This window comes from Centroberyx gerrardi, chromosome 9, assembly GCF_048128805.1.
Source record: "Centroberyx gerrardi isolate f3 chromosome 9, fCenGer3.hap1.cur.20231027, whole genome shotgun sequence".
Lineage (NCBI taxonomy): Eukaryota > Metazoa > Chordata > Actinopteri > Beryciformes > Berycidae > Centroberyx > Centroberyx gerrardi.
In genome coordinates, this window is record NC_136005.1 from 20,040,497 (window position 1) to 20,067,691 (window position 27,195).

General features: G+C 41.6%; 1 protein-coding gene across 3 annotated transcripts; it reads left to right on the forward strand.

Annotated features, from left to right (window-relative positions):
• The first annotated feature begins 672 nt into the window (after positions 1–672).
• gng12b (guanine nucleotide binding protein (G protein), gamma 12b) lies at positions 673–27,073 on the forward strand. 3 transcript variants are annotated; one of them, XM_071926207.2, is made up of 5 exons: positions 673–907; positions 8,373–8,436; positions 23,748–23,868; positions 23,976–24,097; positions 24,293–27,073. In XM_071926207.2, the coding sequence occupies exons 3-5, from the start codon at positions 23,776–23,778 to the stop codon at positions 24,327–24,329; spliced, it is 252 nt and encodes an 83-aa protein (XP_071782308.1). In that variant the 5' UTR covers positions 673–907; positions 8,373–8,436; positions 23,748–23,775; the 3' UTR covers positions 24,330–27,073. The 3 variants fall into 3 exon arrangements, with proteins under 3 accessions (XP_071782308.1, XP_071782310.1, XP_071782309.1); XM_071926208.2 differs by lacking the exon at positions 673–907 and adding an exon at positions 8,045–8,115; XM_071926209.2 differs by having other exon boundaries at positions 23,976–27,073.
• The last annotated feature ends 122 nt before the right edge of the window (positions 27,074–27,195 follow it).

Consider the following 27,195-nt stretch of genomic DNA (forward strand, 5'->3'; position numbering starts at 1 on the left):
TATTACATGTTATTATTACAACAGTTAAAGATATGACCACCTTTTTGGTACAGTGTTATCTTAAGACTCTGCATGCCTCAATCTTGGTCTCCACTACTACTCAACTCCCACTTTGGTCTTGGTTTTGACTTATATTTTGACTAAACCTGATCTTGATTTGTCATGGATTTGCCTGAAGTGGTCCTGACCGTAGCCCTGGTTTGGGCTGCTTTTGGCTACATTCTGATGTATCTTCAACACTGACAGAAATAGAACTCAAGGTTAGAGAAACAAGGTATTTATTTGAAGGTTGCTGGATCAAATCCCAGGTCAACACAACAACCCTTAAACCCTGCAAACTGTGTATCTGCAGAGCAAGTTGCCCACTCCATCAGATGGCAAACAATACTAAAAATTGCTCTCAATGTAGCCTATATAGGTCTATTAGAGATAACCGATATATTATGCAAATTTGTATGAGACTGCAAACTGCTGTAAACCAGACATGACATGAACAAGTCGCACTTGTTGGACTGCATGAACTTGCATGAACTGATGAACGCGGACTACTGAACTGGTGAAGTTGAAAGACAGAGGGCGCCCTTGGTACTTCAAAAGAGGAGATGAAAGAAATTGCACAATCCCAGCCCAGCAGCTCGGCTCCCACCGCTCCATACCCGCAGATGACTGGAGGGAGACGCTGTCCTGTCGGGTCTCCTCTCTCCTGTCACCCATGCTGCGAAGCGAAGCGCAATATCAGCGGAACTGAATTTACTTGAGCATCCTCATAAAACTTTTGTTACGACATAGAAGATCTCAGACCGCGCGACTCGGTTCTGAATCAAAGGCGTTCCATTGGGATTATTTTTTATGACACCTCGTTGAAAATAAACCCCAAAACTGATATCTCCGCTGGACCTGAAGCCAGGTGAGTGGATGTGGATGCATGGAGTCTGTCAGACATACAGCTGCACAGAGATAATATGAACACTCGTGTGATTTAACAGCCAGAATCTTTTCCTAACTCTCCTATAACATGACAGCGGCGGCATAGGTAGTGATGCTGTGGTTGAATTACCAGGCTGGTAAACTATGACCTCCAGTGTGTGATCACCACAACTCAAACAACCACCAGTGTAAACAAGAAGCAATTATATTAAGTGAGGAGAAAAACAGGAGGAAACAGCAGGGTTACCATTGGGCATGGAGTATCATGGAGTTTTGAGAGGTTTATTCCAGACAGGGAAGCTCAGGGAATTTGATTAATTCTCTGTGAAATTCAGGGAATATCAGGGAATTTTATGAATTGGTCACTTCACAAGAATAAACCAGAATGTATTTTACAACTTGTTGGCACACATTCACTGCATTAGCTGTTTTTTCCCATGGTTTTCCCCACAGCAGGCCCAACAAATTGGGACCAGACTGTTTATACCTTTACAACTTTTTTTGAGCTGAAAAGCAACATTAACAAACCAGGAAGGAATACAATGTTTAGGTCATGGAAGTACTCCAATTTAGTTATGAAAAGTCATGGAAAAGTCATGGAATATTACATCAGGGCCACAGTGAGTATCCTGAAATGGGATTATTTTTAATCAAATTAACTACATGGTCTATTGGATTATAAAAAATGAATGCATTTTGGAGCATGCATCTCCTATAATTTAAGGGTCATTAGGTTGGCACGTTCCTCATATTGGGTCACAAGGGAAAAGCTGAATACACTTGACTCTATATCCTACCATACAGCCTAGAAGGTGATGGGTTAGTATTCCTTTCTGTTTAACCCGAGTGGCTCCCTCAAGGTTGATCTTGGTCGTCTGTCTGTGCCTTCTTACCAGGAGATTGTACTTCACCTCCTTCAGTATGTCCCTATTATTTTACAAAGACACACAGAGGCTGTAAAGTAGGCCTGCTGGCTGGATTTGATCAAGGTACCAGTGTACAAATGCCCGAGAGAGCTACAGAAGTCTCTTTACTTTGTTAGTGGCATGTTGCTTATGGGAAATCGTGAACGTGACGGCTGGCTATTTCTTGACCAGTTCAAATCCAGTGTAGCAAAGTAGTTTAACCATACATGATGATTTTACCTGAGATTATAAATTTAAGAGAGATAGTTAGTGTAGATCTGGAAAAATGGTGAACAATATTAAGTTTTCATTGAAGCAACTGGTCATTGTGGCACTGATGTACATCCAAATATTTTGTAGGAAGAACAAGTCAGTGTTTGCTGTGTATTCTCACATTTTCACATTTTCAATCTACATGAAACATGTAGTGAAAATGTTGAGTGAAAGTGTTAGTCAGATTTGTTTTTGTGGTAGTCTTGTCTTGATACCAACATACATATCTATATGTTAAAACATAAATGCACTTTTTACAATCTTCTGTATGTAATGTATTCTACTGGAATGCACTGCTCAATGTCATTAATGAGTAGATAGGACCAACTTTTTGGTACAGTATCATCTCAATTAAGACTGCATGCCTGAATCTTGGTCTTGACTATTACTCAACTTTGGTCTGGGTTTTAGCTCATTTTTGACTAAGCATGGCCCTGATTGTGCCAGACTAGATACATAGCTGTTTAGAGAATGACATATACTTTTAAGAGTGTATTTTCTACAACCCTGAAGTGTGCAGGTTACAAGAAGTAAGTTAGTCTGTTCCTTATACTTTATAGGGAACCTTATACAATATACTGTTTCCAACTATCCTCTGATGTATTGCCTTCTGCATATTATGGGGATTCTTGGTCAAATATCACACCTGCTCTAACAAAACTTAGGACTGATATCTTATTATAAGAGCATGTTTCAGAAAGAATCTCTCCTATATTCACTGAAGAAGTCATCAAATAAAACCTGCATCCACTGATATTTATCTAATATACTGATGAGTCATTTTATCATTGATCAGAAAATAGTGACTACCTGATTCATTTACTCAGCTCCTAGTTTTGGAGTTATTAATGTTTAAAGTAACACTTGGTTAAAGGACTGATTGGGCCCACTGTTCCTTTTTCAAGCTTCTGGCATCTCAGTCTGACACCACCTGAGTGGGTTCTTGGTGATGACGTGGGTTTGGTCATGTTGCCTGGTTACACTGTGCGGACCCTAGCGTGGTTTAATCTCGTGAGAGCGCGCCCCCCTTGCCCCCCCCCCCCCCCCATTCCTCGACTCAAATTCCACGCTCGGCCTCGGGGGAGCTTGTCTTTGCGTCACTGCTCTGGTCACAAAGCCCTGCAGAGAATCATTCTAGTCAACACATTCAAATTGCCACCGTCGGCTTCAAGCCCTGTTATTCGATAGCAATATGAAGAAAACGTTCACTTGCTTTTGGAGCACATCAAAGCTCAGTCAGCCACCTCACTGGAGCGTATCAAAGTGATGACGCTATTATGCTGCCGTTGGCTTGGAGTATGAGGGAAATATCAACGGCTGCAAGGCCAATGTTCTGTCACACATGAGAGGGCTACTTAGTGCACAAGGCCTTAATTGCTATGGCATAATCAATTGATGAAACGCTTTCACAATGGCCCCCGTGGGGTATGTTGGCTATTCCTCATAGATATTCCCTTTCCAAAATGACATTATCATTATTATAAGAAGAAAACAGAATAGGACAGTTTAACCTATACCTTTTCAAATTTTGATTAACTTCCAGTGTGGATGCAGCCCTAAGTATGGCTACTTGTAAACAATGACAAAAAGTCTTGCTTCATTATACAGTAGTGGCACCATGTTTTATGAAGTGGATTCAGCCTGTCTGTGGATCCTGATGAGCCAAAACCATGAGGGTGGGTGGATGTGGAAGTGAGGGCATGCCCACATTTTTTTGTCTGGGGATCCGGAAGCAAAGGTCTGCCGGACAGGGGTGGGATGCTGACGTCAAGGAGCTGAAATGTTGCCTTGACAACCGAGCAGCATAGATGGAATTAAGCCTCCATGTCTGTCCTCGTCCGTGTTATTGGGTTAGCAGACTGCCACGCTCCGAACTGATGCATGATACTTACTGTCAGCCCCTTCGCTCCCACCGTCTCTGATTCAAAGTCGTCTGTCAAGATACTAATTACATAAAAGTTATAAATGTGAGCCACCTGTGTTGCAGTGATTTATCTCTAGATGGGTTCACAGAGAATTGATAGACAGCAATTGACTTCAAAACCAGCACTGTCGAAGAGGATGGCAGGCGACATTTTGATTTTGATAAACTCTAAATAAAGAGCCCTTTTCACTTTTTGGGTAATTTTTGTGAAAGGGTCATGTATATTTGGTGTTCTAGTGAAAAGCATCTAGTGAAAATGTCTTTCTGGCCATTGAATGTGGCTAGTCTTTTGGGAGTGGTACATGGGTAGAGGTAGAGAAAAAGGAGAGAGTGATGGCAGCATGTTATTTTTGGAATGAGTCTTCCATGTGATTTATACGTCTGTGGTTACCGCTCACAATCTGTTACTTCTGAGTCCTAAGTCCTTTCCTTTGAGATTTTGAGTCAGTTAGCTTAGCTGTATTTGTCAGATTCAAATTCCAGTTGAAATCCAAACTAAATGAGGTAAAGTTGTCTTCATAGTCTTCAAGGCCCCCAAACAAGGTCACCTTACCCCTGCATTGGAGTATTATAATTGACCAGGAACGATCCCACAGTTGGGATTTTTAGCCTGGTATGTTCCTAGAGGTAGGGCTGCACATTGAATCATGTATACTAATTGTGCGTTGCAATTTTAGCTTCCACAATTAATAATTGTGTGGAATACTTACATACTGAAAATACTGAAAGATTTCATTTTATTTAAAATGTCTGGTGTAATTGAAAATAGTCAAAATGGTAAAAATCATGATAAATAATCATGATTGCAATACCTAGCAAAATAATCAGGATTATCAGTTTAGCCATAATTGCAGTTAAAATTGGTTTAAGCAGTGGAGCCTATTATTACATATATAGACAAGAAATTTTGTGGGAGCGGATCTAATGGGTGTGGGCAGTGGATTCAGCTCCTGGGCCACCAGTTGCCCTTCACTGAGCTAGATGTATTTATATACAGAGATGTATTTCTTTGAGAGTGTGTCAGTGCCCTTGTAAATATGAGCTCACCCATGCTTAACTGTTTATGTTTTGGTCAGGATCTATATCTATGTCTGCCTTTCTACTGTTACTTTGTAGGAGAGGAGAAAGTGCTGTTATGCTGCCTCAGCATTCCTCTTCCTGTCCCCTTGGCCCGATGTCCTTGTAGCCTGGGTCACTCCCTCCGCAGAATGACATCTGCGGAGGTACATCTGCCCATGTGCACTAGTGGCTGACACTAAACACTGGCTAGGTCACCCCGTGTATGATGGCACTGACAATGTGGAACCTGTCATATTGCTGTGCGAGGATATTTATAGACATGTGCTTTGCGCGGCCCCACCTCTCCTCTGTGTGCTGTCAGAGCGCAGGGACACGACCTGCAGACTGCTGCTGGACTGTCACTGTTGCACATGCTCAGTCGAGGTCTCTGAGGTGCATCTCCCTGCTGCAGCTCTGAACTGTCCAGGGAACGAGGCTCCTAATAAAGCCATTATCATTAAATTTAATTACATGCCTCCCTCATCTCTACAGCAGTTGACTGGTTCCTGCATGGGAGGCTTGCGCTGATGTGTAATTGGTTTATTTGGTTGCCACATCTCTCTTAGTTTGTTTTAGATAGTGCCTATCTAAAACATGTAATATATTAGGATGTAATTAATAAACTACTATGAAGCAGAACCACTTGAAAATGTGGCTCTGCTCAGATGACAACAGCCATATTGTCCCAATTGTCTGTTACCTGAGAGGAGAGGTGCTATTGCCTTGATGACACAAGAGCTACTGGGGCTTTGGATAAGTATGTGTTATGCAACACATTCGTACCAGGAGATTTGTAAATGCTCATTCTGTAAAGTTACATAATGATGCCTAAGTCTTTATTATATGGAGTTTAGCTGCCATATGGCTGCACTGCTGTTTATACAGACATGAGACCCAACATTCCCCACCAACACTGGACTGAACCTACTGTATGGCAAATTATCAGCTGGACAAGGAAGTAACAGGTTGCCTAGCAACTGGAAGACACAGCAGGTAATAAAACATCTTTGGTTTCGGCATTGTACAATAACAGACCTCTTACTGTTGGTATAATAAATAAAACAGTTATTCTTAGTTATTCTTATGTCTTTTATTATACTGTAAGTGCAAAGGTTTTGATTAGGATGACAAAATCCCATTTCATTTTCAAAACAATTAACAAATTTCTCCTCACTTCCAGTTCTATTCATAGGCACACACAGCTCTGCTTTGTACATTGAAATAGTGAAGACATGCCATAGTTTCCTTCCATCGTTACACACGCACACAGTCCAGGCTGTTGTTTACTGTAAACATGACCCACAGAGCTCCTCTCTGTCCTCATCCAGCACAATCATACTTTAACTTGCTTTGAGACCTGTAGGCTAGGATGTGGAATAAATGTGAGATGTCTGAGGATAACTCAAAGTAAAAAGAGCTTTCTTTAATTGAATTAAATTGTTTACAGTGATGACACGAAACAGAAAACATACACGCTTATTTATTTTCAAGAAGCTCTCAAGTCCCAATCCAGAATGGTTTTGACAATATCAGTTTTGTATTTTGAAATGTGGATGGAAAAAACAGCTAATTTTTGCAACTTAATGAACCTTAACACAAAATAAAGGTGTAGGTGTATTTTATGTCAAAGTTAGCAAACATCACATCTTCAAAATGCATTATAAATTCATTCTCATTTAAGAATAATAATTAAAAAAAAATCGTATCTCAATTTTAGTTCAATGTTTGTTTAAGAAAAAGAGAGATTTGAACAAAAGAACAAAAGAAACTCCTTTGAGGGTGAAACATGAGTGCTGCATTTGGACTGTCTGCTCTCTAGTTCAGACTCAGTATTTTGAAAATGGATTAGAGTCGGGTGCTCTGTCTCAGTTCTCCATGACGAGTTCCCTGTCTGTTGCCAGGCAATCCACAAAAATCCACATATGACCCCTGTCGTCAAAGTGAAGTAGCCTGGCTTTGTCATCACTTATTTTACACGCTCACCAAGTTTTCTGTCACTATAATTCAACACACATCTCCCTGGAACAACTCTTGCCTTGCCCAAACATCATTGTTCCCATTCAGCACCTTTTAAACCAAATGTTCATAAATGAGAACTTGTACTGCTGATGTTTTTTTGCCTTGCTGTCACTCACTCTTCTGCTTATATAAGTCACTATTCAGGCTAATTGGCATCCCGTTTCTTGACCTACTCTTCCTAGACCAAGGCCTTAGTCCCTCTGGAAGCTCACTCTGAATTTTGTGTTTAGTTGACTTACTCTGATGCTCAGACAGTGCCACATGTTGCAGTGTAGATGAGAGTTGTTTCAAAGACATTATACCAATACCATGTAGTAACATGCAGCTCATTAAGCAGTCACTTTGATTTATGTATTTCTAAGAATGTGCTCGTATGTATCCTGTGCCTTGTGTGCATCACTGTTAGAGAGGCTATATGGATTACTTATATATGTCTGTGAAGTTTTGCATTAGAGTGAAGTAACAGGTTCCCAGTAGGCCTGCTCATTTAAGCTTATTCAACTGAAATTGCTGGACTAAAAGTGCTAAACAGACTGATTATGTGCTATGTGTGGAAGAGGATTGGTGTTGTCTATGTTAAGCAGATCTATGTGGGTACAAATACGGCCTCCACTGGGGAAGAAAGCTTTCCTACTGTGAGTTGATATAAAAAGTATAGGCCTACAGCCACACAGAGAGCTCTTAGACCAAAAGACTAGCCATCTGACTGGTTTCACTGGAATGTGGTGAAGAATGCTGGGAGTCTGACGAACCAGCTGACTGGCAACGATGGCAAGCAGAGGCCAGGATGTCCACACCCACAATACAGTCCAGTCTGCCGGCACTCAATATCTCCCCTGAATGATGAAGAAAGGCTGAAACTTAATGTGCCAGATTTGGTGATAGTGAATTGGCATTCATCGCACACATTACGCTGGCTGTGGGAACTTACACTTGCAGGCTTTTGTTTGCCCTCTGCTGGGAGGAATAATCAGCTTTCACTCTGTCCGAAGCCCCGGTCTACACAAGGTCTAACCCTTTCCTGTATTCACACAAATCAATCAGTATTTTGTCAGCTGTTACTGGTGAGATTAAAGATCAAAATGTCTTGAATGCTGATGGATCAACTGTGCTGTGTGTGCTACGCTCACCACCCTTTCCACGTCCGTGCTCACTGGCAAATCTGGCTCCACAGCCTTGAAGAACCCATTCAGTCTGATTATTTGGTTGGCTGTAGTGGGTATTTAGTGCATTTAAACACATTTCCTTTTCCATTTACTTTCCAGATTTATGCTGCTCACACAGACTGGGACCTTCGATACATGCTCTCTGAAATCTCTTCTCACAAAGGTCAGTGTGACTATCTGGTAGACTGGCTCGCTTTGGAGTCAACTGTTGCAGCTAGTGTCCCCAGCCCATACTGTAATTGAGAGAAGGAGTAATCAAGTTACAAACATTGCTTCACCAGTCTATCCATTATTAATCAGACCCATTCCCCATAAGTCTTTCATATCTCTTGCCAGACTTCACTGAACTGCCAGTGAGGTGCTGCCCTCTGGTGGTGAAAATGGAATTCACAATAGAGCCGTAAATGGCACCAAGCAGGGCATAAAATGAACAGCCTCCAGCACCCAACAGTAAATTTTGACTGTGACTGGTAAATTTGTCCACTCCTGGCAGGCAGGCAATCCTCCAACCAACTCATGTGGAGTCTTTTATTTATTTTAAAAATTAAATTGACGCACAGTGCAAATGAGAAATCTGTGCATTGGAAGAAGAGAGTATCACTGTGTTTATTACTTGTGTCCTATGATAACCTTGCCTTAATAGGATTTCATAACTCAGAGGGTTGTTCATCATGTTTCTTTCCATTAGATGCTATCAGATTTAGTATCTGTTTTTTAGTATCCATTGAGTGGTGCTGTACCAGGGAACAGCCACAAAAATCACCTTATCTGATGAAAATTCAAAGCTCAGTGGCGTCAGGAGTCTGAAAAGTGTGTCACAGTGTTTCCTCCGAAATGCATTAGAAGAAGTGGTGGGTGAGTCATTTTGGCTTTGGTCCAACGTCCCTCACAGTTTTGGTTGTAGAACGCCTTCACAATTTTGGTTCTAGTGCATGTTGTTGCACGAAAACTGCTTTAAGATTTTTATTGCTTTTTAATTTACATTTTTTCTCATGGATTGTTGGCAGTTTCCTTGTTGTGGAAGCCCACCATACAATATAGGGGAATGCAGGGGAAAGACTGGTATCATAATTTGATCTCCGAGGCAGAGGCTCCACTCACATCAGATGCTGGATTATGACAAAAGCTTTAGTTTGAATGTTCTATAAAATTTCATAGGTTTTTCATGGCTTTTAAAGTTCATTTTCAGATAAGCTGGAAGCCTGTTGCAGTGTTCATGAGGCATTAAAGAGATGCCAACTATCTCATGGAAAAACATGCTGTCCAAATGTCTGAGCTAAGAACTCCTATTCTACAGAGTTAATACCATTTGACCCACATGTCAAACATTGAAAAATTGTCCTTTGAATGATTCTAGGATCGCCTGGATTGTTGTCAATCAAGGAAGATATGAGTGGTAAACTACATGTTGGAGCACATTGTTTGACGTTTTTGATGTGACCCCTCTTACATTATTGTGTTGATTAATTATGATTAATCAATTAATCAGTGTGGTTTACCAAACCTTTTTTACAGTTAACAAGCAGCATCTGAAGAACTAGGGTGGGGTTTATTATTAACAGATGAAGTCACTGATGATGCTGACGATTAGTAGCAGACTTAGCAGACTCCCGTGTCCTGTGAAAAAATGTTCCTCCACATGGTGGCAGCATCAGGCAGCATCAGGCAGCATCAGGCAGGACATTACCTCTACCCCAGGTTGAAGAAACCCATTCTACAATGTGCTGCACATCTGTGCTAAGTGACTTACAAATTACTAACTATGATGTATTATCCAAATCCTCTCTCTTTGTCCTTCTTTGGTCATATTTTGTGAATCTGTGGTTTAAAACACTCATAAGCAAGACCCAATTATGCGACTTTATGTGACTCAATTGTGTAATATTTGCTCCTTTTTGCAGTTTGGTCAGGATTTAATTTATTGAAAAGATGTGAGATGAGAGCCTAAATACCTGATGATAATATGCATTTTAAGAGGTTTACAAAACAGTCTAGTGGATTAGACTAAGCTCTCTTAGACAGAAGAGTTGTCGTGGCCCATGCCACTCACAGCAAAATGACTCATCATTGCAATGTAGTTTCTAAAATAAACACAAAGGTACAGTATACAAATGGTAAACTGGCTTGTACAAAGCCTGGGTCTTGACCCAAAGTTTAAAAAAAGTTCAAGATTATTTGAAAGAGGCTGATATCAAAGGTTATTGACTACCTTTCCAAGCTGCTGCAGTATAAGATCTGAATATCTGAATAAAATACTATGTCATTAGTAGATCAGGAACTTTACAACATGCTAACCCTAACCCTAACCCTAACCCTAACCCTATATAGTAACCTGTCAAATCAGTTTTAGGTCAGAAGGCAAGTTATTTTGAAAGCGTTCCCAGATAAACTGCTGCTTTAGGGGAATATGGAGTTCCTGAACATCACTAGTAATTAAATGTGAGAGTGAAAAAGCGACACAGTGGAGATGGGCAGGTGTTAAACAAAGGCTCTTCTTTTCCCACTGGGCAGGTGTGATGCTAATTGGCTGCAGGGCTTCAATCTCTTCTGCCCTGCTGGCAGAAACAGACACTCGCTCTCTGTTAGTGGACTCAACACTAATATCACTGTTGTGTTATTAGCCGGTAGTTTGTGATTACCGCAAGGAAGAAACAATTCTCTTTGTCTGTAAAGACATGTGAGCGTAGTATTTTTTTTTGTTGTCATTTTTACTGTAAGGTATTCTCTCATGTAAATCAGTAGCCAATTCCATTGTGCAGCCATGGTGTGGCTTTCTGTAAGAAACTCCCATTTTCTAGGGAAATGGTTGATCTTCCCGACTATCTCCTGCATTTCTAAACACCTGATTGTTGGGATTTGTTACATAACGGCGTGGCTTCTGTGAGAATACTTACTGAAGACACTAGACCATGGTGTAAGTGTCAGGGTGAATGAAGGTTTTGGCTAGGATAATGCAACATGAGCTTTTGAGTGCCTGGGTGTGTGTTTATTGATGGGCTCCATGTGTAGGAAGGGATTTTTATATATTTACTGGATTGTTGTCCTCTAGGGAGATGTAGGTCTCCTTAGGCATGTCCTCCATCCTGTTGTATAAGCAGCTGCTCATATATGGGCATCTTCCTCCTTCTGCTCTGTTGGCTTGGTTCCACTGCATCCGCTTCCTGAACACACACACGCACACATACACACTCCCACTCATGTTGGTTAGCTATGGGTACAGGCAGGAGTGGCTGTCCCCAGTGCAGGAAGTGATGTGGTTAATACTCATTTGATCACTAGTTCTGATGTCTTGCATGCATGACCATGAGCCAGAGTTGGCTGTGCACTTATGCTTTGTTTTTTTTCCCTGTTTTTTGGTGGTGCAGTTTACTACTGTAACCATATGTTGCACTTGATGCAAATACCTCCAATGTCTGCACATGCAGCTGTGTATGTTCCTCGTACCACATGTCAAGCTTCTCTTTTCCTTGGAAACAGAGGAAAAAACCTGTCTTCATCTGTAAGAGATAGCTTAGAATTGAATGCACTCTAGTAGCCCAAGCAGCCCGCAAGCAGTGGCGCTTTTGTTGTTGTGTGCAAACACACACACACACACACACACACACACACACACACACCTCACATGCACTTCTCAGGGAATACAATGTGCTTCATGCGGCTTGTAAAAATAAATGTTAAGAGTTCCAGAGATTTACAATCTGAATAGTATTCACCTGCACCGCTAACTCTGGGGATTCAGACCAAAACTCAAAGATCAGTGTGTGCTGTGATGAGACTGCCTATCCCATCTGCACAGCTGTAATGTAGACCCATGTAGGCTTTAAAGTAGGACAAGCAGCCTCATCAATTTTATGCCACAGGGCACAGAGACTATCACTACTGTGCAGCTGAGACAGAAACTACTTAGGATAGTAATTCCTCATCAATTCCTTTTTAGTTCACCTTGAAAAACTTTTACAATGAGAACCATATACAGTTAGGCTCATATAATAAATGTAGTGTGCTTAACCAAGCAGGGGCGGTTTCCATCTGATGCTTTGTAGGAATACACAGGTGAATGTATAGTGTAGCCAGCATTATACCTGCACAATCCCATTGGTGTGAATGAATTATTACTGCAGTTAGAGTTGTGTTGTTAACCTGGGTCCCCCCCCTTGTTGCCTCCTTGTTCCATATCATCAGCCCATTCAACAACTAGGTCACAGCAGATCTTGTTTCCATGGATGAGATTTTCACACAACAATCTGCCAGGCAAGGGACTGACTACGCCTCTCTCTGTGAAGGGAATTGCAAGGAAAGTTATTGCATTGTTTTGTGTCTTTGTTTTGCAATGTTCATTTGCCTTTCTAAATGCTGCTGTTTAGAGGGTCTTTGAGGGGAAAGTGCTCTTGAAAAGCTAGAATATGTCTGTTAAAAAGGTTGTAATTTCCCGGTTGTGTTTGCATGGTCTTGACAATAAACAGTAGATACAGTTCGCTCTATCTGTGCACGTGCCCCCGTGTCCAATTTGAGACGCACCCGTGCCACGTGTCTCGGAGACAAGAATTCCAGCCACCCTGATCTTTGGTGTGGGAGTCGTCCAGGGAATGTCAGCCTCCAGTTAACAAACAGAAGGGTCTGGCAGCAAAGAAAGAAAGACCAAGGAGCAGTTGAGATGTCACTCTGCCCAGAAAAATCTGCCCAGCCACTGGTTACATGCCTGAAATTCCTGCTGCAAGCTGCTTTTTCCTGTTGCCTTTTGATTTTTTTCCCCCAAGTCAGTCTAAAACACTTCTCCACCAGACAGCGGCAAAGGAAATATTTGCCAGTCCAGAAATAAGTTAGTTTTAATTGCATTGCCTAGTGAGTGCAGTTGGTGGTCTGCAGTGCTGTAAAAATGTGCCTTTGATTGATGTTCATTAGGGGCGAAACAGGGTGGTATGCTGCTCGGCATTGCAGACGCGTTCCATCGGAGTTACACTGTTCTCAAAACAAACCGCTGCAACCGGCCCTCACATACTTTCCCTGTGAGATCCTGGTCGGCACTTTGAATGAATACAGCATTATAATGTTCCCAACTGCACATGATTGGAAAAGGCTCAGCCATCATTTGCACACACTGTAGGTTGACTGAGTTTGAATAGCATTAATAGTCAGTGTCAACCTAGGTAACTCAGAGCTTTATGAAGGTGAATGGCTTATTCATTTCATGTTGGTTGCCCAGCAGGTTAACAATGCCTTACAGTTTAACACTCCCACACTGGGGATCACTGGCTCTATAGCCTTTTTAGGAGTAATGACCAGCTGATATCAACATTCATTTTCTCTCTCAGGTAAATGATTTACTGCAACATGATGATGTCTATTCAAAAGTGTGCTGTTTACTTTTTATTGTCAAACCATGCTATGGTAGCCTTATAAGGAAAATGAGCTGTTGAGTGTTACCTCTGCCTGCCAGACACCCGTGACTGGACTGTGGTGGTTAGTATGCATGCATGTGCAAGCCTATACAATATATAGTTGTTATGTACAGTGTGCAGCATTCGTTCTTTGTAAATGTGCTTGCATTTTATTCTGGACTATTTTGATTGTCATTACAACTGTCATTGTGTATCGTGTGTTGTGCTGCTGAGCGTCCTGCATACATGTGTCTCTGTGTCTGTGTCAATGTGTGAGTCCACCCAGAGGACAAATGCTCTTGGCTCCGGCACCACAGGGGGCCTGTTAATGTCACAGCTCATTAATGTTGGAATCAGTTGCTGCACCATGGCCCAGACTGAAGATACCACACACACACACACACACACACACACACACACGTGCGCGGACAATGTTGTTATTGCCTATATGGGACTTTGTTAGGCCAATAGATTTATAATCTGGAAGACAGCCAACCTTCTCCACCCTTTATAGCACCATGGCACTTGTGTTCAGAAACTGAGAGACAATGAGACACAAACCGATTGACCGATCATTAGAGTAAGATGTGATCTAGGTCCCTCAGGAAAGTCAAATTCTCCATCTGCTCTCTTTCATCTTGTGCACTGTTGCAGAGCCTACACTATGATCCGCTGTGCACAAATGCCACAACTTTAAATAGGGAAACTATATTTTATGCATAGTCTGATGAACTCTCCCCTGTTTGCCTTGTCAAAACATGAAAGGTCTTTGCCCTGCTTGAGAAACTCTTTTATTTTCAGTTTGCTGAAGTCACAAGAGATTTGGCATTTCATCCATGTGATATTCGAAACTGTAGCTATGCCTTCATTAACTGCAGGGATCCAATTTGCTCTGACAGACTGGTAGATACTAAGTTATTTTATTTAGAAATATGGACAGTCACTGGACCAAATGTTTTATTTCATTTCAATGCATTTTTTTTAGTGCACGAAGAAATCTAGTCAGATAGCATTACAGCTGGGATTTAACTCAATTGGAGTTGCGACTGGTACTCCTAGCAAAGTACAACAGACAACAGTGACGCCCCTATAAAGTACCTATCTAACATTGGTATTTTTAAATTCATGTTGAATGACAGCAGTTTTCTAAGTAGCATTCTGGGATGAATGGCCACATTCAGTACTACAGGAGAGCATGTCAAACTTTCCTATACACTTACTCTGATAATTTGCACTTTGCACATTGACCTTTGTGCATGGCTGGTACGGTGGATTGTTGGGATGCTTTCTCATTAAATGAGACCTGTTTCATTCTTCTGTCTCTCTCAACTCAATGTGCATACAAACTGTTTGGTTGTAAGTCGAGAGGCCCTCCAGCTTGGTAATAACGTATAGGGCCAAAGGGCAGATTACTAATGCATTAAGACTGCGAGGTTACAGTCAGGTGGCTTCCAGACAGAGAGAAACTGCAGCTCCGTCCACTGGCGGAGTCTCCCTAAAAGGACACTTTGGACATGGCATCCACTCCAGCAGCTCTTAAGTCCACTGCCCTCTCCCCTGCCTCCCCCAAGGCTGCTCATTATGCCCCGTTTAGTGCTCACTCAGCTCTGGGGTGCTCCAAAGTTCACAGGAAGGAGAAGGGGGTGGAAGAATCATTCCTGTTAGTGAGGTCAGAAGGCTGTGCTTTTTTCCCAGCCCTCCCCTTATTCTCTCACTCTGTCTTTTGTTAGTCGTGATAAGCAGTCAGGTGGCAGGCAGTGAAGAGTTCTCCCTATCACCGTAGCACCACCTTCCCTCAGAACCATGGCATGTCATGATTAGATCATCCTCCTTCACACTTTACTGTGGGAACAAGGAGATAGTTTTCAATCTCTTTTCTGTTAATTCAGTCAGTGCTTGTATGCTTAAAGTATGCTACAGTATTCAGCTGTCTAGATGATTTTTGATCTTTGTAATGCCAAAACAAGTTCTCATTTCAGAATCCAGAAAAACTTGCAGTGTTGTAATCAGAAATTTTGTACAGTTGTTTGCACTAAACCAGTATAGCCTTGAATTTCTCACTGTGCGCAAGGCTATATATTACATGAAAAAGTAGCCTATTCTGTTGCATGGGATCCTCTTATTCCTCTTAGTCTAATTGTATTTAGAGCTATTTTTTTAGCTGTCAAAAGGGAGTCTATATGAAATGGTGCTTGTTATGTTCAGGACAATCTACATGGACACTGACATTGATTATGATAATTACCCTTAGTCACTTTCATGATTATATTTTGCTCCTACCATATTTGGGTCAGTATGACTAGACAAAAATGACTTCAAATACTGTAACAGTGCTGTAAGAGTGGAGTAAGAGGAATTAGTAATATAGTGCTGGCAGATTTAGAGAAGCTATACAAGTGAGTCAGCAGCATGTTGTACGACGGGCCTTCCTTTGAGATGGGACAGATAAAAGGGAGGACATAAAGAAGCCTAGCATGCATGTGAAATGATGACTCTGTGTGAGTGTGTCTGCACATGCCTGTTTGTGTATATGCATGCTTGTGAGTTCATGTCTGCTCACAGTCCATTTCAACACTGGAATGATGTGTAATCAGTTTACCCTTCTTTCATGTTGACGTCTTTACTGCACTGCAGCTCATATTTGCAGCTTTGCTCATTTTTGCTGTGGCTGAAGCAATTTGGGTGCTGTTTTTTGTTTTGCTCATACTTACCTAATTGGCTGAATCGTATCATAAATATTTTGCATCACAATGTTGTACAGCACCCATTTTATATCATTAAGTAATTTACAAGTCGTGCAATCATTACAAATACAAAATGCCTTGTATCCATTACATTCAATCCACGGTGCTGTGATCAGCAAAGGTTTTCTGCTTTGTCTACACAAAGACAAGACAAGTTAGTTGGGTGTGTGTGTCTAGGGAAATGGGGGAAAGGTGAGAGCACTCTGTGTTAGTAACCTTGAAGGAACTGCATGGTAATGTCAACTTTACATGTGACAGTTAGGCTGGGAAAGTGCAAAGTATAGTTGCTGATGTTTACCCTTTAGCAACGGAGCATGTTCATAAAGCATGTTGGCCTCTTGGACTGACATCATTCATTTATCCTCGCCTTTCACACAGTGCTGTTTGCATCCAACATTACTGGTTTTGAAAGAGGTGAATGAACCAGAAATGTTCGGTGTGTGTTGCAGTGCTAGGTTCGCTGGGACTAAATGATGTTAACCCAGGAAAATGATATATTGTGTGCACATACGGCCCATTACATATTCCCAGTAAAATAATTGCCCTGCAGAGCAATCCCCTTCCTTCAGCTTTTCTGCAGCCTATTTACTCCTACATAGCTGTAACTATTCTCTCATAGTTACAACTGAAAAGGCCTAATTTTCATGCACAGAGAACTCGCTGCTCAGCAAGATGGAGCAATTTTCATAATGAGATAGTTGTACTGTGGGTTATTGTCGTGAATGACAGGGTGGTGCGTTTGGTTGGGGAGGGTAAGCGCTGGATTATTGTAACAATGAGAGCTGTGACTTGGTTGTTTGGTGCCATGTGAGAGAGGCAGGCTAAAGGTAGTGTGAGAATGAGGGGCTGTGGGTTTACTGAATTCCTATCCAGTGAGCTGAGCATTGGCTTCTGTCTAGACAAAGCTCAGTTGTCGGGGAGACCCATACAGATCCAGGACTGCCCCGGGCACCAGGAAGTATTGGTGGGAGAGGAGACTTTTTCATTCTGTTAACTTTTCCCTCCTTGGGGGATTTGAACAAATGCAGTCAACTGCTGCAAGCTTTTTTGGCGGTGGGAGTTTTTCTCCCATGATAGGGTGGAGACAGCTCGGTGCATTCTGTAGCGGTGATATCAATGGTGTAAAGATTTCAGTTCTTTCAAGTCTCCCACTCAACAGGAAATAGTAGCCTGGCCCACCTTGCACAGTAAGCATTTACCAGAACGACCGCAGTCTCTGACTGGCCTCAGTAAAGCCCTGTCCAAGCTTTGCACACATTCAGATGCATTCACTAGTGTTTGAGGAGGAGGGAATAAAATGAAACTTGTGTCACACACAGAAACACACAGACACAGAAGCACAGACAGGCACACACACAGATTCAATCATTCACTGGTGTGCTGTCCTCTGTCGTAGCCATCAGACTTTTTTTTTAGTTAGGAGTTAGTTCAGTTAGGAGTTTTTACCTCGTGACTCCAGAGCACATAAGCAGTTAGAGTTAACAAAACGACGCTCTCAGCTAGTGGAGCCACTTGTTATGGCTGTATTGTCTTTGACTGGACTGTGTGCAACAGATAAGGCGTAGACAGGCGGCAGGACGGCTCACACTGAGGCGGATCAGGCAGCAGACAGGGTTGACTGAGGGTCCATTAACTGTTATGCTCAGCCGTTCCCTGAGGGCTCTCTCCTGGAGCCATGCACACGCTCCGTCTGAGTCCAGACAGTCTCTTGCTCTCAAAGGATTTTTTGTGATGACAGCAAAGTTATTAGGTGTTTCCAATATCTAAGTTAAGATAATGCAGTCTGGAAAACGACAGGAATAGACATCCCCCACCACCTCGGCTCTGCGGCTCTGCAGTATTTGTATTTTGCATTGAAAAAACACTGAATAGAAATACACTGCTCTGTGTTTCTTCCAAAGCAAATGTTCTGCACACTAGTTGGCAGATTTCAAAAGGGTCTGTTAAAAGATCTGGAGCTCCAAAGCTTTTTTTATTTTTTTTTATTGCACTTGTTCAAAGTGAATATGCAGCATGCAACAGGTTTGCATGACAACCCCGCCTTCATCCGTATGTGAGCGTTTATGTATTAATAGAAGCAGCTGGTGGCGCATTTTGTTGCATCTGGCCATCCAGATTTCGCTCCAGACATGCTGGAGCATTTTCTCTCTGTCTTGCCTTCTCATTGTCTTTCACTTCTCTCTCTGTGTGTGTCAAATCAAAGCGATCTCTCAGAATGCCAAACCTGCAAAGGCGAATAGCCACAGTTTCTGGAAAACAATCAAAGTGAAAGAGCGTGGCGGGGGAAATGTGAGCACATGCGTGATGATGTGTCGTACAGGAGAGCAGCACCTGGTTTAGGGCTTTTTAGCTGCTTGTCTTGAATTGACTTCCTAGCACATGAAAGGAGAGCAGCCTGCACTTCAAAGAGAAGCTTAATCCATGGATGTTACTCACTATACCTCTGTACAGGGTGTGTATAAGAGGCCATAGATGAACATATTTCTCAGGGAATCAAAAGCATATTACTCAGAGCTTTGAAGTTTTAATGACTGCCACTGTCTGCAGCATGTGACTGGACACATACACACTCACACACACATACACACACACACAAAGGAACCTGTTTTTCTGCACGTGGGGCCCAGGTGGGAAGAGAGGACAGAGACTGGAGTGAGAATCTGTTGTCCCATACCTGACCTCACCCTCAGCAAAAGTGTTGCATGCCCCTACAGTGCTTAAGGGAAAGGAACAGTGAGGGGAATGTATCTGTGGAGTCCAGAGAGAAACTCACAGCCTCTGACTCAATGTCTTGGAACCCTCCTATCCTGTTTTAGTCAACAGCGTAAACACAACACCCTCTGTATTTCTTTTCATGTCGGCTCACTTCACACAGCCGGTCTCCGGAGCTGTTTGAACAGCACCCATGGCACCTTTGAAATCTGTCACTATCGTAGACCATAATCGATGATGGGCCTGCACAGACGGGAATGTTATACCATTACTCATACAGTTTGTCTCCACCAAATATATGCGCTGCGACACTGTTTGTTGTGTGCTTGTTTATCTGTGGGAGGTTTGAGAAAGAGCCTGTCTCTTTCCTCTGCACGCCTGACTGGCCTGTGCTTCTGGACAGTCTGGCTCCCAGATAGCATCAGGCTGTCGGAGATTAGTGCTCATGAGGGCGCAGTTAAACTTGTAAAAGCTCCGGACTCCTGTTCTGGTGCCTCTGTTCTACACAATGCCCCAATAGCAGCCCCGAGTGTGGCACAATACTGATAGCATGTCTGCATTGTCACCATGCCTCTCAAATGTGCCTAAGCCAGAGAGCTTATTGTAGAGTCAGCCACAGATCCTGGCCCAGGAGTGGACTGTGGAGCCTGGCGGTGTTGTTGCCAAGCAGTTTACCAGTGCAAAGCACAGATAATGGAGCTGCTTACTCTCCCATGGCCCAGCAGTTTTGGAACTGGCCAGCTTACTAATCAACTAATCATTTAGGCTACAGCACTCAGCCAAGTCTGCCTTCTCCAAATCAGTCACTAAATAACACCTCTATAATTCATGAACAAAGAGCATCTTGGTGTATTTATACTGTCTTTTGTTTAGCTATTACAATATTAATGTAACTACATTAGATATTGTACTGCATCATACTTATTTTACTTACTTTAGAGACATACTTTATATCACAGACTAGATAGCCATTGTTCCATTGTGAAGTATGCAAATGTACACTTAGTCCTAATGTCTAGCCACTGATTTTAATCAGATGAAAGCGATTTATTTGTATGGCTGTTAGGGCACCTGGTCTAAGCAGCGATTACACTTACACACCACAGGGCAATCCATGCTGTTATAAACTCCTCACAACCTCTTTCTCAGTACTGTGGAAACCCACCTGTGCAAACTTCACAGCCACATTAAAGAAATGTCTGTGGTGAGACTACAAATATGAATGTATTTCGTATCAATGGTTTCAGTGTGCCGCATGCTTACATGGCATTAGTACACATACTAACCTCATGGCCAGAGAAGCAGTTTGGATGCAGAGTGGGATACTGCAGCGAAAGGCATTTCAGACATTCTTTTAGCTGGAAGGGTTTTAAAAGGCTTAAAAGTTTTTTTAAGGTATTGCACCCCCTGCGGTGCCACAATTCCCTGCTACTGGCTTTTGTTTATGTTGGTGTTACTGGACTGAGGCCTCTCTTTACTGTCAAATTAATTGACTAAGCTCTTGATTTTAAAAAAATTGATTATGTGACAGTAAGACACTAAGGTAGTTTTCACTTGTGAAAATTTAAGTGGTTTTTACATTTGTTATGTTGTATTGGGTTGGATGTGGAGATGCTTCTCCATAAGAAAGTCAAGCATCTATGTGTATACCTATAAACAATACAGGCTTCGTAAAAAACGTCAAATTGTTGAAGGGCCTGCCTGGGGCATTAAAGCTAGAGGCAGTGTGTTGTTTATTTATCAAGTGAGAATGTTACAATCCCTCTGAACTGGCAGGAGTCCCCTAAAGGTGGCCTTGCCTTGGCCCCAACTACCCAGGAACAGGGGCTTATTTGAAAGGCAGCACATTTGAGGTTAGGGACCTGACTGGATCAGAGAAAAGCTGCACAGCAAAGCCTGTGTGTGCCCAAACCAGAGGGAAGAACTGATACTGCTGCAAATGTGTGTGTTCTAGCGTCATCCACCTCTGCCAGGCTCACCACTGGGTACGACGTGCCATCTGGCATGTCCGACCTGAGAGAAGAGTCTCCAGTCTCCTCCTCCATGATTGCCTGAATGTACGACTGGTGGTGGAACATGCCACAGCTGCCAAAAGCTGTGTTTTGCCACCCATTAACATAGTGGACAACAAGTACACTGCTCATGGATATACAAATTACATTTTTAAAGAGCCTCAAATATTTTCCTTATCCATCTAACTAAATTTTCTGTGGTTGGCCGTGCTCCAGATGAGGACAAAATCTTGATATTAATGTGTATATTCATTAGTCGTTCAAATCTCCATGAATGTTGGGTCATAGGTGTAGGAAGCCCTCTGCTCTTCCCATTCCCTCCTTTTGTGCCAGCTGTCAAACTTGCAGGCTTTCAGTGCAACTTTTGTCATCCAGTCACACCAGGGCGCATTAAGTGACAGGTCTTGATGCACAAAACTCCGCCTTCAAAATCAAATATGTCAGTGGTCAGGCTTGCAATGTGATCAGAATTCTCCGAGCCTGGACATAATCCAGCGAAAATGCGCATGCAAGCAATGTAGCGAGACAGAGAGGGAGAGTGGAAAAGTAATTCAGGCACAGATTTAAATAAATACAGACAGAAAAAGTGTGGACATAGAGCGATGTAATCTCATAAAATCCGATCTTTAGGATTAGATCTCAAAAATGACATCGAAATGACAAGTGTAACCATAGTCTTACGCTTGTATCTTTCAAAATTGCAAAGGGATGTGGAGAACAGCTAAAACTGAGTGCTGTGACTCTTAAAAAAGGTTTCTTGACTAGTCTGCATTAGTTTTAGGTCAATAGCAGGTCACAACAATGGCACAGTAAAACATAAAACACTTAGCAGTGAGGTTGGCAGACAATAGCCTGGCTTGGAATTTAGCTTCTTTACAACTCATTACGTCTCAAGTGCCTCCTTACAAACCTATAGAGCTGCTGGCGTCACACAGTGTTCCTGCAGACGTTGGTGGGTGGGACCGGCCCGTCTCTGACGCAGCTGCTCCCCTTCCTGTGTCCACTCTTGCCTGGTCAGTGCGGTGGTCAAGCAGCTGAGGCTTTAAAAACTACAGCTGTGTCGACGACAGAGCCATGACAAACTTGCAAAGTACCCTGGAACAATGAGTGCACAGGCTGTGGAAGCAAAACCTACTAAAGCAGATGTAGTAGTGAGATTGTGTGCAATAGTACAACACTGCAAAAGTGTAATAGTGGTTGTGGTTTGATGTCATCATGCAGTCTTCAGGACATCTAACTGCTAAAAACTTGTTTACAAGACTACATACTAATTTTGCCAAGGCTATATCAAGACCAGATTGCAAAAGTCATGGCACTCATGCCATGGTTAGAGCAGCTAATCTTTGTGTTTACTTCGGTTATTTACAGAAGCCTGTGTGCGCTGCCTCTATTTTTAAAGCCGCCACACCATATTTAATCATTTATACTTCAGAGGGTAGCTGGTGATTCTGCTTCCTGTGGAGGAAGCGGAAGGGAGTGGGTGGGGGGATTAGAGAGATGCATGGTCTCGTCTCTGTACTCTGCGCTGTAGCTGTCCATGTTTCATCTCCCTTCCGTTTCAGCCTGTCCCCCTCCTCCATAAAACCCTTGACCAAAGCACAGAGCTAACACTGAGCTCACCACATGTCAAGGATCATTTTTGTCAGTCCCATAGAGCCCGGAAAGCCACGTTATGGTGTGTTTTGGTCATTCATGCCAACGCAGGGTCCCAGGAACATGAGCTCCAACCTTTAGTGTTGAATAATTGTTGCTTACACAGATGTGAGAAAATGATCTCTTGTTTAACGGTTTATGTATGCATTTTTATCTTTGCTACTATTAGTTTGAATACATATAGTGCTCTTTTTGCATCAGATGTTGTTCACCTCTCCTAATTTTTCTTGGAAATCATCTCTACCCGTTTCTTTAGAAAACAGAAAAGAAACAAGATGTCCCAAGCTATAAATTTAGATGTTTCCCTGTTTTGATCCACTATTGCCGGTGTGAGAGAGAAACTTGCAACAGCTTCTCTTTAGAGCAGCTAAGGCAGTCACTTAACAACCCAGCAAGAGCAACCCTTTGTATCCTGTATGAATTGTGAAATACGAATACGTGATTGGGCAATAGCTTTTACGCACTTTGAATCAATTCCAGATTAAATCAACTGTCATTTTTGGGAAATTGTGCAGCTATGCACACTAGTGCAGTAACTTCTTAGTAACTTCACTTGCCATTGGCTGGGTTTCTTATACTTACTGCCATATTGTGTAAACCAAGTCTTGCAGTAATAGTAAGTGCTGTATAATGTATGCTGCTTTCATTCATTTATTATTATTTATGTCTTAAGTTTTTTACAACACTGAATTTGAAATGCTAATTTGTCTTTGCTTTTTAATAGACATCGAAAAGATAACACTCCCTACTAATGGGATAAAATTATGTTGTTTAGGCAATAATACACTGGACAGTATTTAGAGCAACAGCGTGACCTCAGTATTGCTTCTTTAATCCCATAGGAACATCTTGTTGCCAGGAAACATCTGAATTGATTTATTACACAGTGGCTTTGTGGGGAGCATCTACATTGGCCAAAAATACCAAGCGTATCCCCACCCTAATTAATGTAGATAAGTGTTTGTTCTGACACAGGTTTGAACACAACTGCCTGAAGACTGCCATGTCATCGAAAATGCAGAGCTCCAGTAGCATAGCTCATGCCAGGCGGACGGTGCAGCAGCTGAGGATAGAGGCCAGCATCGAGAGGATAAAGGTACAGCCGCTTTATTTTTATTCATAGTCATTCACACCTCTCTGAGTAGCCTACTTCTGCTATATGTGTGTCAGTGTGAATAAATGCATGGACTGACTTCTTTGCAGGTGTCCAAGGCCTCGTCAGACCTGATGCACTACTGTGGAGAACATGCCAAGAATGACCCGCTACTCATGGGGATCCCCGCCTCAGAAAACCCTTTCAAGGACAAGAAGCCTTGCGCTATACTGTAGTGGAACACCTGAACTCTTGCTGCTTTTTTAATTTTGATTCTTACATAGGGAAAAAGCGTAACCTAACCCTACGTATACTGATCACAACTTGCCTTAAGGCCAATTCCCCCTCTACCTTTCCCCATGCCTGTTGTGTTTTCACAACCGTAGCAGTTTGATAAGGAATGTATTCTACTCTGCCTTTCATTCAGATGCCGATTACACCAAAGAGCACCAAGAGACAACTGAGGCAGATGTCAGCAGCCGTGGCCTGTAGAAATAAAGCTTTAGCTCACAACAATGAGTAAAAGTTTGTATCAAGGCTCAATGGTGACTGGTGTTTCTCCTTGCTGTTATCTGATGTGATCTAGAAGACCTCTGCTGAAAAGACTCAAGTCTGGATGGGGGAGTTTCTGATCCTCTAATCATCACAGCATGCATAAACAAGCCCCCTAAATCATTGGTCCATTCTGTTTTTTAGTCTTTCAGCTTTCACCCCTCAGTCTCATCAGTGTCGCCTTAACCTGGCTGTAGGGAACTGTTAATCTAGCTTGTATGCTGCTGATAATGAGCGTGCTTCAATGTAAATGGCACTGAAGATAACAATGCCCTGTCGTTGGACAAGTAAATCACGCTGTCCATCACGGGAGGAGAAAATGGAAAGGGAAAAGGTCAATTGCCAGTGACGTACAGCCTCTGGTCAAACCACAGTCAAAAAACACTATTGTCACAGTTTTTTCCCATCTCTATCTAAGGTTAGGGTTAGACATACATTCTCCACTGAGGTTAAAGGTAGGTATAAATTTAGCTTTCAAGATGAACAGTATGAGTTCTGGCATGAACATAAGAACATCTCTGCATGTGTTTATTTGACCTTTCGGGGGACCAACAATTCAGTTTACATGTAGACTAGGATTTTTTTTTTTCTTTTTTTAAGATGTTGAGAATTTCTACTGCAAGTCTAAAATAGTGTAGTGCACATATAGTGTAGGTCCAAGATTTTTTTTCTGAAACTTTTCCTTTTCACATTCCCAGCTAGCTACATCCATGACATCTATCTCTGCTATATGATAGAGTTTCATAATTGCATCTATTTATATTGAATGCAAAGCTGTCAGATGTGGTAAAGCATGCTCACTGTCTGAATAATATCTCTAAATTGTGATGTTGTTGAATACCTGATGGGTAGATTCTCACTGACACTAAAGTCTGGGCCTTTTTTTTTTTTTTACTAATTTTGTCATGCATTCGCCTTAGAAATGAATGTTACTTTGAGTACAACTGTTCTCTTGTTAATAATGACACACACTATAGATAAAGTAGCAATATAAAACATTGTACAAGATGTGACCCTTTTGCATGAGGTATTCCTTACATTGATGTAAAAAAGTATTCCAAATGAGGCCATCATTGCTGAAAGAGAGATTCAAGACCAATCTGTGCCATTCCATTAGATCTACTACCACAAAAGGAAATGCCCTGTTATACTGATCATAATGTTTTTTTGCCAGCGGTTTCTCAGTGTTCCTCTCTGAAGAGCTTTGGCTAATCTGAGATGTTTTACCATTCAGGCACTTTGAAACCTGTGAACATGTGATGACTGTTATGATCTTTTGAGTTTTAAACATTCCATGTTTACAACTGCTCTACTCACAGTTGCTATCAATAGCAATTTATTTCAATTCTTTTATGTATGTGTATGACTGGGAGTGTATACCTGTGAGTTTATCTGTATGTTATTAGCATTTGTGTATTTGTGCTCATGGCAACTAATTCTGCAACTTAACCAGCCGGGCCTTAATGAAGTATTCCTGCTTCAACCTCTCAACTACCTTTTAGTCACAAGTGCTGTTGGCTAATACTGTGAAAATAATAATGGCCCTTTTGGTGAAGGGAGTATATCTTATTATAGACTTTAGACTTTAACATTATGACAGCATATTTCAACATGACTAATGTTAACTAATAAACTACATTAAGATATCTCTTTCAAGTTGTCTAAGTAAACAGCGCTACATGTTCCTAAATACTGTAGTATTTGTCTCCATGTACAATGTGCTTGCTTGAAATTGCTTGAAATTGTTGGTAGAAATCGTTTGTTGTACTCAGTGGGTTTGTACTGATTCAATCAAATCTAGACTCAGTATTTCTGTTTTACCACTTTAATTGACCCTTTGAATTAAAACATTTTGTTTGGGTAGTTGCTGTATTTGATTGATTTTTGACAGCGAATATGAATGAATTTGTCTTTTTTTTATTAGAAAAACAACTACAATGTCTATTGTATGTGATTTCTCACACATTACACGGTGAGTGTTTAAATTTAAGTGGTACTGTAGGTAGCAAATTATGTCGCCTTTACCTGTGTTTGGTAAACACTAATAAATGTATTGAAAACAAGTTATTTAAATCTTTCATTTATGTAAGATAAAAGATAATACATGCTAAAATGCATTTGACACTATTACTTTTAATATTCCTAGTTTCTAATCTGTGATGTCACAAAGACACAAAACCTAGAGCTGCTCCACTGACAATCACTGTCAATCAACTGACAATGAGCTCATAGACCATTCATTCACCTTTATATCCAAATGAGCTTCAATTCATTATAGTGTTAAGTGTTATGAACCAGAAATTGTGCCCTCTAAATCACTCTCCCATTCACTGTCAGTGGAGTGGTTCCAGGATTTGTTTTGTGATAATCCTCAAGGGTCTTGACTCTCTTGTTCCTCACCTTGCTCATGTTTACATGTCAAGAAGAAACTCGGGGTCCCCACAGGTCATGGAATTGGAAAATAATGGAATTTTGCAAATCCTATTCCAGATAACTGAAGTCAAGTATTTTGAGTCGGAATGTCAGAGATGTTTACATACAGTAAACTCCAAAAGTATTTGGACAGCAACACAGTCTTTGGGCGCTTTTATTTATACTTTTATGCATGTTTTATGTTTGGATGTGAAATGACATGACTAAGACTTTAAAGTACAGACTGCCAGCTTTAAATACTATTTCTATGAATTAAAATTGAATTAGTAGCCAGTTTTATGTTTTTATTCTCTTCCCCTTTCTATACAATATGTCTGTGCTCTGACACCTTGACACTGCATTTCA